Genomic DNA, 14949 nt, shown 5'->3' with positions numbered 1-14949 from the left:
CTCTTTCAGGGTTGGTAGTAGTAGTGATTCCAAAATCTTTGTTACAGGTGACAACAAGGAGATAGGGCGGTAGGATTCTCCTTGAGTAGCGGGCTTGTCTGGTTTTAGAATAGGGATTACCCGGGCGACCTTCCAGATATCAGGAATCACCAATTGGTGAAGAGATAGTTCCAGAAGGTGGGTTAGATATTCCAGACCTACTACACCGAGTTTTTTTAGCATTAACTTAGAGATGCCATCCGGACCGAGAACTTTAGATGGTTTTGATTTGGAGATTATGTTCTCGACTTCACGGGGGTGAAGGAGTATGTCTGAGAGTCTCGGGTGAGATTCTTAGTTCTCCGAACTATAACTCTTTTGGCCCGGCTCTGCCAAAATTGTGTTGCGCATTTTTTTGGCATCTGTATGCTGCAAATTGTTAAACGCAATAGCAGCGAGGTTTTGGTTCCTATTTTAGATGGTCTAACCATTTGTTGCGGCGATCTTCGTCGACGATTGAGTCAATTTGTGCCGTCAACAGCTCAATATGCTCGTCGGCTGAATTGCATGCACGAAGGTGATCGCGTTGTTCTGCCAATCGTGCTGCCTGAGATGGAAAGTTTGGCCTACTATTCGGAATTATTCCTGCGGGGATAAAGCGCCTTGCCGCCTAAAGGACAGTTTTCCTAAATATTGCTTCACCCCTTCTGACACATGTGGGGGCGGCAAGTGACGTAATGAGTCGTCTATGTAGTTCGTAAAGCCGTGCCAGTCGGCTTTGTTGTAGTTTACCGCTAGGCTTGTCTAGCGTGATCAGGATTGGTATATGATCGGAGTTTAGAGCTATTTGGGCTTGCCAGGTGGTCTGGGCAAGAAGCGACATACAGACTATAGAAATGTCTGGGGATCTTGAACAGCGAGGAGTTATTCTCGTAGAGAAGTCTTCATTTATTGCAGCGAAGTTCGATTCGTCTATCTGGTCAGAAATAGAATTACCGCGTGGATCGTTTTGGTAGTACCAACTCTCGTGATGAGCATTAAAATCACCAAGTATTATTCTGTTATCTCCTTGCAGAAGATGGGAAATGCTGGGATGATAACTTGCCCCAATGCTGTTAACGGGCGGTATATATACATTGATGATTTCTAACTCAATATCTCCAGTATTTATTCAGATGCTCATTGTTTCCAGGAAGGGGTCAGGAGAGGGGGGGTGATGTCAACGTATAGTTGATGTTTCGCTTTATGATGAAAGCTAGACCACCGCCATGATCACGTTCTCCGTCTCTCCTTATGATGTTGTAGTCTCTGGAAGCTGAGAGTCTACAATCCCTGGTTAGCTTCGTTTCTTGAATGGCGGCAATGAAGATGTTATTCATATGCATGAAGTTGGTGATTTCCACGACCTTATTCCTAAGACCATTGCAGTTTAACTGCATGATCTTAAAAGATTGTTGGGAATCCCCGAATTGCATCTGCCGCCTGGGGGTGCCGATGTTGTGGTATATTTAATATACTAGGCATTTGTGATGGTGTTATTGGTTGTTGTTGTAGTTGGGGAAGATTCAGTTGAGTGCACAGTCCTGCGCGGGGTGTTTTGCACAGGTGTGACTGGGGTGGCAACTGTCGCCGGGGGATTATTTACGCAACATGGAGCTAAAAAGCCATGACATAACATCAGTTCAGTGCAATGGCACCAGTCTTTACAGCCATTGCACTGAACTGATGTTATGTTCCTACCAATTACATCCTGATAGACAGAACATCTCCAACATAATTGTTGTGATCTGGTGTGTCCGGGGGTTCTATTATGGACAATATTTGGTCCGGGGGATGTTGTTTGGACGATATTCAGTCCGGGGGTTGAGTTTGGACACGGGATTGCGGGATCGTAATTGTAGGGGGATTAGTGCGGGGGTTTTGGGGCTGTGAACTACAACATGTTCCAATGAAGCTAGGGGACCAGTCGCGGTGGCTGGTGAGTCCTGATCACCTTTTCAGGTGACACCAGTTATTACAAACGGTGCATTGGACTGAGGTGGTGTTACGCTTTATGCGTTCACGACATATTGAACAAAACCAGATATCAGGACCTGGATTTTGTTCAAAGCCGGCTATAATTAAGAGGAGTTTGAGCAAAATTGCCGATGTTTTGCTCACCTGTGGAAAAAACTTTCGGTTGATACAGCTGTCGCTAGGTTGATAATCTTTGGCCGAGTGTGACTCGGGTCGTTCCGGAGCGAAGATCCAATTGTCGTGGGAACGAGCAATACGCTGTTGTTGTTCTTAACAGTATACAAGCAAGAGTAAAACAACAACACTTTCGTATTCATTGCTGGTAAACATTGACGAGACGTAGATTGGAAAAAATTTGTGTTAGTGTTAAATTTCAAACTTACATTATTCGCATAAAAATTATTGTACAATAACTCACAATCTACTCTCATATAATTGAAAACGTTTTAAATACTTTTTTCTATTCATTAAAAAATATATTTGGAAAACAAAAGGGAAAATTATTTTATTTTAACAAAAAATGCAAATCATATTTTTTTGCTGTGTATTTTTTTGTATGTTTGGATTCCAGACATACAAAAAATACACAGCTGAATAAAACCAAATACATCTACACACACGTGTACATCTTTTTCTATATACAGTGTTGTTGACATTTTTTGATGAAATTTTCAGAGGTTGTCTCGGATTTTTGCTCATATCTCCGTTATTTATAGACCGATTTTGCTGATTTTAAATAGCGATCTTCTCGAAAGCATGTCTAATAGAATTATTGAAGATTCGGATCTCGCCGATATTTGGGGTCATCTAAAAACTGATTTCAACAGACAGACAGACAGACAGACACACAGACAGACGGACATGGCTTAATCGACTCCGCTGTCTATAAGGATCCAGAATATATATACTTTATAGGGTCGGAAAATTATATTATAGAAATTACAAACGGAATGACAAACTTATATATACCCTTCTCACGAAGGTGAAGGGTATAAAAACGTCACACATTTTTATTTACAAACATAAAGAGTATGCAATTAGGCTCACTTAAAACCAAGAACTAGAACCAAGCCACCACTATCACCATCATCTAACGATAATGTATTGAAATTAAATAAATGAATAATTAAACAAACAAAAAAATATAATGTTATTAGAAAAACGTTAAATCTAAAAGCTAAACCAAGAAAAAGTCAAACTAAATAAACAAACAAAAATTTTTTTGTGTTGTTATCAAAGAAAATTTTTGTAAACAAAAATCATATGATTTTTTTATTGTTTATGCACGTGAAAAAGATTAAAAAAATGATTTTCATGATTTACTTAAAAAAAAATATTTTTGATCAATTAAAATATGTATATAAATGTGGAAAGGAACAAATCTGACAAGATATAAATATATGTGAGATTATATCATTACATTATATCTTGTCAGATTTAAATATATGTGAGAATATATCATTACAGACCTTCACGAAGGGTAGTCATCTTGTCGCGATGTGAAGGCTTAAGTGCGATGAATCTCATGGGCCATGCTGACGGAGACAGCTTTGCTTGAGCTGGCTGCCTCCTAGGGGTCACCCTTGTCAGACGGGTCATGAGACGAGCACGAAACTAAGAACTACCCCTCCCACCTAACAGATGTCTGTTTCCCACATTGGGCGGTCTGTTAGTTATCTGTTGATTTTGCTTCTCCTATCACTGAGACAGGGCAATCAACAGATAGTCCGTTTTGAATCATTTGATTCACGCACTTAAGTGTGAAATCCATCAAGCGTCTGTTCCAGATTGGGCGGCTTGATGGTCTGTTTGTTCCCAGTGGGACGGCAGTTTATAGTCCTGGCAGTAGGCCAAAAATGCAACAAAACCGCCAACTAAGCCTTCGGGTGTGGGTAAAGGTCCCAGCGGTGAGGTATCTCTGCCGGTAGTGGCGAGTACCTCTGCAGCCGCAAAAGCAGCTCTTGCTGATTCAAAGTCAGCTCAATCCTTGACTTCGGGTGACAACAAGGTCTCCCAAGTGCCCTGTGCGAATGTGGAATCGTCGACCTGATGTCGGATTCCACTGGCGCACCTCCCCATACATCGGAAAAGTCGTCGAACTCGTTGTCGGGCTCTTCCAATGTATCCCTAGAGTCTTCCCCCAGGCACAAAACACCTTCCAGAAGGGCTTTTGTTCATCGGCGGGCTGCCGAGCGCATCGTTGAGCGTCATGGCGCCAAACCCAGCGATGCTTTAACGAGTGACGAGAAATCGTCCCTCGATTGGGCGAAAAGCCTCCTGGCTAGGCTAAAGGGCTCCAATCCTCCAGCCGAGGCAGAAGTGGGTAGACCTGCTGCCGAGGCGCCTAACGGCAACGATCCGAGGAGACCCTTACTTCTATGCCGAACGACCAGCCGACTAAACGTCAAAAACAGGCGCAAACCATTGTCATCAATAGGCCTTTCAGTGAAGTTGCTAGAAATCCACTGATAAGGGCTATTGTTGACCATAGCAACAGCGACGGAGCCATCTCCCAGGAAAAATGGGGGGCTATCAGTCAGAAGATGCTAGGCGTGTACTAGAAGATCCTCAAGGAGAATCCAGGACCCGCTCCCCAAAATGATGATGCTGGCTGGTACCAGGGTCACATTAAGCTGCTAGCTTGCTCAAATGAGCGCTCTGCGCTTCTGCTCAAGCTAGCTATTCAGTCCCTTGGGGAAGTGTGGCCAGGTGCAAGGTTGGACGTGATCCCGGTAAGCGAAAGTCCTCGCAGACCGAGATCAATTGCCACCATCCCAACTGAGCCACATGACCCGGCGGAAATTCTGGCGTTCCTACAAAGCGGAAATCCTCATCTACCTACCCATGACTGGAAGGTAGTGAAGGTTTCCGCCCCGATGGGAAATGTTAGAAAGGCGACTGTGGTCCTTAATAAGGAAACGTTGGCGCCATTGCGTGAATGCGGAGGTAAAGTTTACTATGGTTCGCATTTATCGCAGTGACACCAAACGCAGCGCCGCCGCCTCTGATTCTAAGCTGGAGGCTCCGCCCAAAGAGGATAATGGAAAGGCCGACGATCCCGCTGGTTCTGAGAACCAAGAAGACTCCCAGTCTACCACAGGTATGATGGGTGAGCTTCTTGGCAATCTGAAGTTAGCGGAGGATGGAGACAGTTCGCAGGATTCCGATCCTGAGGACGTCGACGTCACTGTCGTGTACGATCCTGATCTTGGAGATGGTGAAGGTAACCCAGATTAACCTTCACCACTCCAAAGCAGCATCAGCTGCTTTGCTCCTCCGGTTGGCTAAGAGAGGGGAGGAGCTCATCTTGGTCCAAGAACCGTGGATCCACCACGGCAAAATCCTTGGACTATCTGTATTCTGGCCAAAAACCATTTAGATATCTTCATCTTATCTGATTACAGTGATGAGGATACGGTAGCGGCGGCACTTGAGACCGGAAACTCCACCATCTGGCTCCTAAGCTGCTACATGGCGCATGACCATGGTGAACAACCGCCAAACGACCTGGTCAGAGTCTTAATGCGCGAAGCAAAAAGGCGTCACGTTCCTGTGATAATTGGCGCTGATGCAAATGCTCATCACAGTGTCTGGGGCAGTTCAGACACCAACAGTAGAGGTGAGTGTTTACTTGACTTTTTATTAGAATTTAATATGACAGTCGTAAATAGAAGTTCAGAACCTACTTTTGTTGTGGCAAACAGAAAGGAAGTTCTTGATATTACAGCTATTAGTACAAACTATATAGAATTGATCAAAGAGTGGAATGTCTCCAATGACTGCTCCTTCTCTGATCACCGCTACCTGGACTTTGACATAGAGGTCCAGGTCAAAGTTTCAAAACCCTTTCTAAATAGAAGGAAAACAAATTGGGAGAGGCATAAAGCTTTTCTGAGTACTATTCTTCCCTCTGCTCTGACGGTAGAGAGTATAGGGGATATTGATTTGGCTGCAAATTGGATGGCTAGTTCTCTGAGCGTTGCCACAAAGAGATCTTGCAAACTATCCAGTGGCCTGGGAAGGGACAAACCACCGTGGTGGAGTCCTGATATAGCGAGCATAAGAAGGACATGCCGCCAGCCTAAGAGATCAGGTAACTGGTCCCTTTATAAGGCAAACGTTAATAAGTTTAAAAATTTGGTTCGGAATGCGAAACGGAACTCGTGGAGGGCTTTCTGTAGTAATATTGAAAGCTCTTCCGAAACCAGTCGTCTCCGTAAAATCTTGTCTAAGTCCCCTTCTGTTCCTAGCTATATACAGAAAATGGATGGGAGCTGGACTTCAGGTAGTCAGGAGACTTTAGAGCTTCTCCTTAATACTCACTTTCCTGGTTGTATTCCAATAAGTGATTAGACTAATTTCTCTCCAACTTCAATGCGGACTGTATCCCACGTGCCTATTGAAGATGACATTATCCGTTGGGCAATTAAAAGCTTTGATCCCTACAAAGCGCCCGGCCCAGATGGTATTATTCCTGCAGATCTCCAACACAATATAGATCTTGTAGTTCCTTGGCTGCGGAACTTATACACAGCCTGTCTCTCTTGGTCATACATTCCTACACAATGGACCAAGTGTAATGTGATTTTTATTCCCAAGGGGGGTAAAACTTCACATACTAAGGCAAAAGATTATAGACCAATATGTCTGGCATCATTTATGCTGAAAACATTGGAAAGAATAATCGATATCCACATTAGGACCTCGATAGATAAATCCTTTCTCTCTGCCTCTCAACATGCATATACGAAGGGCAAATCTGTTGAGATGGCTCTTAATACTCTTGTTGGTCACATTGAAAAATCCATGGGGTATGGAAACTATTCACTGGTCGCCTTTCTTGATATAGAAGGCGCTTTTAATAACGTCAATCCTGTATCTATCTCTAGCTGGGTTTGGTAGGTCCGTTGTGGGATTTGTTGAGAATCTTCTCTCAAATAGGATCATTGAATCCTCCTTAGGAGATACAGTAATCTCTAGAAAAGCTTTAAGAGGTACTCCACAAGGGGGAGTACTTTCACCACTCTTATGGAACATGGCCATAAATGATATTCTGGTAAAACTAGACTCTCTTGGCTATAAAACAGTCGCCTATGCTGATGATGTCGCGGTTGCGGTATCAGGCGATCACCTTGAAACCATATCCCAAAGGCTAGAACAAGCACGAAAGATCATTAGCTCGTGGAGTGTCGAATGTGGTCTTAGTGTTAATCCTAGTAAAACGGAACTTGTGCTATTCTCTAGCAAATATAAGATTCCTTCATTTCCTCTTCCATGCCTGAATGGCGAAGTATTAAAACTCTCGGACAGCGCTAAATATCTGGGCGTTATCCTAGATAAGAAACTATCTTGGAGTACAAATGTACTCTCTAGGACATCTAAAGCCATTACGGCACTATATGTTTGTAGGAAGGCCATTGGAACATGCTGGACATAAATCCAATGAATGTTCACTGGCTCTTTGAGGCAGTTATTAAGCCTATTATGTTATATGGGGTTGTTGTCTGGTGGCAGGCGCTTGAAAAGGCTTCACTCAGACAACAACTGGAAAAAGTAATGAGATCAACTGCGCTTCTTATTACAGGCGCTCTCAGAACAACTCCTTCGAAGACGCTGTTCCCTATGCTCAACTGGCTCCCGGTCGATCTCCTTGCAAGGAAATTGGCTATGTCAACTGCGGCCAGACTGAGTGTAACTGGCAAATGGAATCAATGCTCCATAGGCCATGCTAGGATCATGAATCTTATATCGGATAATCAGTATATTGTTGATTATTGTATTCCAGTACCGTCTCTAGTGAGAAGGTTCCAATATCTTATCTCTTCGGAGCCTGAGGAATCTCTCCTTCCGCCAATTAATTGTTTCCGGGTGTATACAGACGGATCCAAGACGACGAAAGGAGTGGGTGGTGGCATTTTCATTGAGGAATTTGGAACGAAAATCTCCTTCCGACTTAATGATGAATGTAGTATCCTTCAGGCTGAAATATCGGCGATAAGAGGGCGATAAATTGGGTATCGGATATCTAATAGGGATATCAGAATTTATACTGATAGTCAAGCTGCTATTAAATCCCTAACTGTTGTGTTCTCCACATCCAAAATTGTCCATGAATGCCGGACGTCTCTCAATGAGATGGCGAGACATTCGAACATACCCTAATTTGGGTAAAGGGACATGGGATTTCGTATGGCAACGGTATTGCTGACACATTGGCAAGAGCTGGCACTATGCTCAGCGGCATGTACATAGATCAGTTCAGCGGTATACCACTACTTGCAGTTAAGAGGCAAATCAGTGAAAAATGCCTCAGCATCGCTCGCGACATATGGTCGCGTGAACATACGTAGGAGTTGTCAAAATGAGGATGAAGAAGAGACCATTACTCATCTTCTCTGTGATTGTCCTGCTTTGGCGGAGGCTCGTTTTCAGACGCTTGGATCGACCTACTTTGGAGATCTAACCGAGCTGTCAAATATTAAATTAGAACGTCTTCTAGAGTTCATTAATTTGTCAAATTAGGTGTGAATCCTATAACTCACACTACCCACCCATGTCAACTGCCCTGGCTTTCTCACTTCTCATCCTCTCCTTCCCCTTCTCTTTGCAACTGTTTCTGTTCTTTCACTCTCCTCAATCTCTCCCTCTCTTCTCTTTTCTTCTTCTTACAGGTATTTTTACAAAGGGATCAACATGGACCCAAGTAAAGCCGACATTGGCTACCTGTGCAAACCTAACCTATACTTTTTAGTGGTAGTTGAAATACGTTTCACTACCACTATTTTTTTAGTGGTAGTTAAAATACGTTTTACTGCCACTATACTGATAAAAATAGTGGAAAATCAAAATTTCGTTACTATAGTGGGATTTAGTAGAAACCATTATTTCATTTATTTTACAAACCCAATAGCTCGTTATAAATCAATTATAATTTAATTTTTTTAAATTCAAAATTTACGAATATTTATTTTATAAAATCTTTAATTTTAAAATTTAGAAAGTCATCTGAATTTTGAAGTTTATTGAATTTCACTAAATTGTTTACTAAACCCTTCACCTTCGTGAGAAGGGTATATATAAGTTTGTAATTCCGTTTGTAATTTCTATAATATAATTTTCCGACCCTATAAAGTATATATATTCTGGATCCTTATAGATATCGGAGTCAATTAAGCCAAGTCCGTCTGTCTGTTGAAATCGGTTTTTAGAGGACCCCAGATATCGGCGAGATCCGAATCTTCAATAATTCTAAAAGACATGCTTTCGAGAAGATCGCTATTTAAAATCAGCAAAATCGGTCGGTAAATAACGGAGTATGAGCAAAAATCCGAGACAACCTCTGAAAATTTTTTTTTACGATAAACAAAAACAAAATCTACGTCTCGTCAATGTTTACGACCAATGAATACGAAAGTGTTGTTGTTTTACTCTTGCTTGTATACTGTTAAGAACAACAACAACGTATTGCTAGTGTTAAGCGCATATAAGTGTATAGAAAACACACTGTCTTTAGTAAGCGCATTTACAAAAACAAAAGAGTACCAAGCGCATAGGGCTTGGGCACCCTTGGTTTGGTTGCTGTTGGCGTCATTGCGTTGTTATTTTTGTTTTGTTTTTCTGTGTTTTTCGTTATGTATGTTTAGATGTCTGTTGGTTTAGATGCCTTGTGTATTTTGTGTTTTATTTCGTTTAGCGATGTTGTTGTTGTTCTTTTTGTTTAGCTTTTGATGTAATAATAATGTAGTCGGGAAAAATTTTAAAATTTATAAAAGATGTTTAAAATACACTATGGTGAAGGGTATATAAGATTCGGCACAGCTATTCGGCACTCTTACTTGTTTTAATATATATTTGAATATAACAAATTTGTTAACATAAAATATTATAAGAAAATGAACTTTACTTGTACAATTGCAATGTTAAATTGAAGGTTCTAAATGATAATTCCGTTTAATAATACTTTTGTTATATAGTCCATTAACTCAATAATGAACTGTATTATCAATAGGTTAGATAAGTGAGAATTCACAATATTAAAATAAAGGTCAAAAAATTTGCTAAAATTTATTCACAATTACGTATAAAGATGTGTGAACCGACTACATTCTATTGATTAAATTGCCAAATTAGTTGTAGAATTAGCAAAAATTTAGCAAAGTCATAAATCACTATATGAATTGGCAGCCTTGTTTATCCCAGAAGCCATATCTCGGATATATCACATTTCGTATACTTACGAATTTATCGATCGGAATTTTTTTACTTTTTGGATTCTCTTATTCGATAACGAATAAAACGTTTCGAAATTTCTTATGATGGCATTCGATAACGAGCAATCGTTTGAATGAAACCTTTCGAGTTTTTTCTCGCAAGCAAAAACGCTTTCGAAGTAAAGTTTTTGTGAAAAAAAAAATAATGAAAAGAACATGAATTTAATTAAATCGGGAAAAATAACTGGAATACTTTTAAGTCTAAAATGAATTATGCCAAAATAAATCCTTCGCAATTTAATGGCAAATCACAAGAGGTTAATGCCAAATACTTCAAAAGGGAAATAACTCTATTTCGGCGGGTGTTGGCGGTTATTATTTTATTGCAGACATTCCCTGAAAGTTCCTTTAAGAAAAAATATATAGTCATTAAGTTTAAAGGACTAAAACAGGAACTCAAATACATATCATTATATTGAATTAATTTATACTCTTTATTACATTAATTAATTAATACTAATATTAAAGTAAGAACAAAATTAAAAGACAAAAGGAAATATAATACTAAAAAAAAATACGAAAATTTCATCAATATATTAATATAACAAATTAAATACATATTGGTACATATATTTTTCTTGAATGTAATAAAAATAATAAAATAGAAATATTTTGAACATATGTATTTTCAATTTGTTTGGAATATTTTTATAAACACTATTTTTTGAGGTTTTAGTGTATGTTAAGCATTCATGTAGTGACTGTAAAACATTTGCACTATTTTATTGTAGTGCAAAATTTTCACTACTACTAATGGTTAGTGGTAGTTAAAATATGTTTCACTACCACTATATTAATAAAAATAGTGGAAAATCAAAATTTCGTCACTATAGTGGGATTTAGTGGAAACCATAGTGCACTAAATATTTAATGTACTACCCCCAACTCTGATCTGAAACTATAAACTTAATGAAGAAAATCATGTGTCGTTTTTTAAAGGACTTCAAAGTTTTAAGAAGTACATTTAAAAAAAAATAAAACTAAACTAAACATAACACAATATATTTCCTAACTCTTCTTGTTGGCTTGATAACAATTTGTCGCTTGCTAGAGAGCTCCTACGTAAGCAATCCTAACCTACACTTACAAACTTGTTCAAGAACTTATTAACTCAAATTTTAATTAATGGTAAATTTAGCTAATATATAGTTCAACAAATAATTAAACAAAATAAAAAATCAGATGTATAATTTAAACAAAAATAAATCCATATATATATATATATATATCCTAAAATCGATTTCCTCCGTAAACTATATATATATATATATATATTATATATATATATATATATATATATAATATATATATATATATTATATATATATATAAAATGATATATATATATATATATATATATATATATATATATAATATATATATATATATATATATATATATATATATATATATATATATATATATATATATATATATATATATATATATATATTTGTTATTACTTTAATATTAGTATTAATTAATTAATGTAATAAAGAGTATAAATTAATTCAATATAATGATATGTATTTGAGTTCCTGTTTTAGTCCTTTAAACTTAATGACTATATATTTTTTCTTAAAGGAACTTTTAGGGAATGTCTGCAATAAAATAGTAACCGTCAACACCCGCCGAAATAGAGTTATTTCCCTTTTGAAGTATTTGGCATTAACCTCTTGTGATTTGCCATTAAATTGCGAAGGATTTATTTTGGCATAATTCATTTTAGACTTATAAGTATTCCAGTTATTTTTCCCCGATTTAATTAAATTCACGATTGCTCGTTATCGAATGCCATCATAAGAAATTTCGAAACGTTTTATTCGTTATCGAATAAGAGAATCCAAAAAGTAAAAAAATTCCGATCGATAAATTCGTAAGTATACGAAATGTGATATATCCGAGATATGGCTTCTGGGATAAACAAGGCTGCCAATTCATATAGTAATTTATGACTTTGCTAAATTTTTGCTAATTCTACAACTAAGTTGGCAATTTAATCAATAGAATGTAGTCGGTTCACACATCTTTATACGTAATTGTGAATAAATTTTAGCAAATTTTTTGACCTTTATTTTAATATTGTGAATTCTCACTTATCTAATTCACACACCTTATTGATAATACAGTTCATTATTGAGTTAATGGACTATATAACAAAAGTATTATTAAACGGAATTATCATTTAGAACCTTCAATTTAACATTGCAATTGTACAAGTAAAGTTCATTTTCTTATAATATTTTATGTTAACAAATTTGTTATATTCAAATATATATTAAAACAAGTAAGAGTGCCGAATAGCTGTGCCGAATCTTATATACCCTTCACCATAGTGTATTTTAAACATCTTTTATAAATTTTAAATTTTTTCCCGATTATATTATTATTACATCAAAAGCTAAACAAAAAGAACAACAACAACATCGCTAAACGAAATAAAACACAAAATACACAAGGCATCTAAACCAACAGACATCTAAACATACATAACGAAAAACACAGAAAAACAAAACAAAAATAACAACGCAATGACGCCAACAGCAACCAAACCAAGGGTGCCCAAGCCCTATGCGCTTGGTACTCTTTTGTTTTTGTAAATGCGCTTACTAAAGACAGTGTGTTTTCTATACACTTATATGCGCTTAACACTAGCAATACGTTGTTGTTGTTCTTAACAGTATACAAGCAAGAGTAAAACAACAACACACTTTCGTATTCATTGCTCGTAAACATTGACGAGACGTAGATTTTGTTTTTGTTTATCGTAAAAAAAAATTTTCAGAGGTTGTCTCGGATTTTTGCTCATACTCCGTTATTTACCGACCGATTTTGCTGATTTTAAATAGCGATCTTCTCGAAAGCATGTCTTTTAGAATTATTGAAGATTCGGATCTCGCCGATATCTGGGGTCCTCTAAAAACCGATTTCAACAGACAGACGGACTTGGCTTAATTGACTCCGATATCTATAAGGATCCAGAATATATATACTTTATAGGGTCGGAAAATTATATTATAGAAATTACAAACGGAATTACAAACTTATATATACCCTTCTCACGAAGGTGAAGGTGAAATTCAATAAACTTCAAAATTCAGATGACTTTCTAAATTTTAAAATTAAAGATTTTATAAAATAAATATTCGTAAATTTTGAATTTAAAAAAATTAAATTATAATTGATTTATAACGAGCTATTGGGTTTGTAAAATAAATGAAATAATGGTTTCTACTAAATCCCACTATAGTAACGAAATTTTGATTTTCCACTATTTTTATCAGTATAATGGCAGTAAAACGTATTTTAACTACCACTAAAAAAATAGTGGTAGTGAAACGTATTTCAACTACCACTAAAAAGTATAGGTTAGGTTTGCACAGGTAGCCAATGTCGGCTTTACTTGGGTCCATGTTGATCCCTTTGTAAAAATACCTGTAAGAAGAAGAAAAGAGAAGAGAGGGAGAGATTGAGGAGAGTGAAATTGAACGGGAGACCAATGCGTCTGGCATGGTTCCCAAATTTACAGTGGCCAGTGATAATCGATATCAGCCTACTTAACTGCGGTCTTTGGAGACCAAGAAGATATTTACAACCTCATGCAAAAAAGATTATTAAGTTAACAATGGTTGTTAAAACCTGTTTTTATATGAAAAAAGTGTGCAGTAAACCATTGTTAACTTTAATAATCGTTTTTGCATAAGGCCCTCAGATCTTTGAGGATCCATTTGTGGTCACAGCACTCTACATGTTGTGCACGTATGTTCACGCGACCATATGTCGCGAGCGATGCAGAGGCATTTTTCACTGATTTGCCTCTTAACTGCAAGTAGTGGTATACCGCAGAACTGATCTATGTCCATGCTGCTGAGCATAGTGCCAGCTCTTGCCAATGTGTCAGCAATACCGTTGCCATACGAAATCCCATGTCCCTTTACCCAAATTAGGGTGATGTTCGAATGTCTCGCCATCTCATTGAGAGACGTCCGGCATTCATGGACAATTTTGGATGTGGAGAACACACCAGTTGGGGATTTAATAGCAGCTTGATTATCAGTATAAATTCTGATATCCCTATTAGATATCCGATAGTACCTTAGCCAATTTACCGCCCTTCTTATCGCCGATATTTCAGCGTGAAGGATACTACATTCATCATTAAGTCGGAAGGAGATTTTCGTTCCAAATTCCTCAATGAAAATGCCACCATCCACTCCTTTCGTCGTCTTGGATCCGTCTGTATACACTCGGAAACAATTAATTGGCGGAAGGAGAGATTCCTCAGACTCCGAAGAGATAAGATATTGGAACCTTCTCACTAGAGACGGTACTGGAATACAATAATCAACAATATACTGATTATCCGATATAAGATGAATGATCCTAGCATGGCCTATGGAGCATTGATTCCACTTGCCAGTTAAACTCAGTCTGGCCGCAGTTGACATAGCCAATTTCCTTGCAAGAAGATCGACCGGGAACCACTTGAGCATAGTGAACAGCGCCTTCGAAGGAGTTGTTCTGAGAGCGCCTGTAATAAGAAGCGCAGTTGATCTCATTACTTTTTCCAGTTGTGGTCTGAGTGAAGCCTTTTCAAGCGCCTGCCACCAGACAACAACCCCATATAGCATAATAGGCTTAATAACTGCCTCAAAGAGCCAGTGAACATTCATTGGATTTATGC

The 14949-nt window shown here is 38.0% G+C and overlaps 1 protein-coding gene across 1 annotated transcript in view; it reads left to right on the top strand.

The window, feature by feature from the left end:
* The first annotated feature begins 5334 nt into the window (after positions 1-5334).
* LOC124419980 overlaps positions 5335-14949 on the top strand; it is a 110522-nt gene continuing 100907 nt past the window's right edge. Inside the window, exon 1 of the mRNA XM_046951338.1 lies at positions 5335-5614. Coding sequence (XP_046807294.1) covers positions 5467-5614 — 148 coding nt within the window. The 5' untranslated portion in view covers positions 5335-5466. The remainder of the gene's footprint in view (positions 5615-14949) is intronic.

Source organism: Lucilia cuprina, chromosome 5, assembly GCF_022045245.1.
Source record: "Lucilia cuprina isolate Lc7/37 chromosome 5, ASM2204524v1, whole genome shotgun sequence".
Lineage (NCBI taxonomy): Eukaryota > Metazoa > Arthropoda > Insecta > Diptera > Calliphoridae > Lucilia > Lucilia cuprina.
Note: the sequence above shows the minus strand (reverse complement) of the source record. Positions and strands in the feature narration are given on the sequence as shown.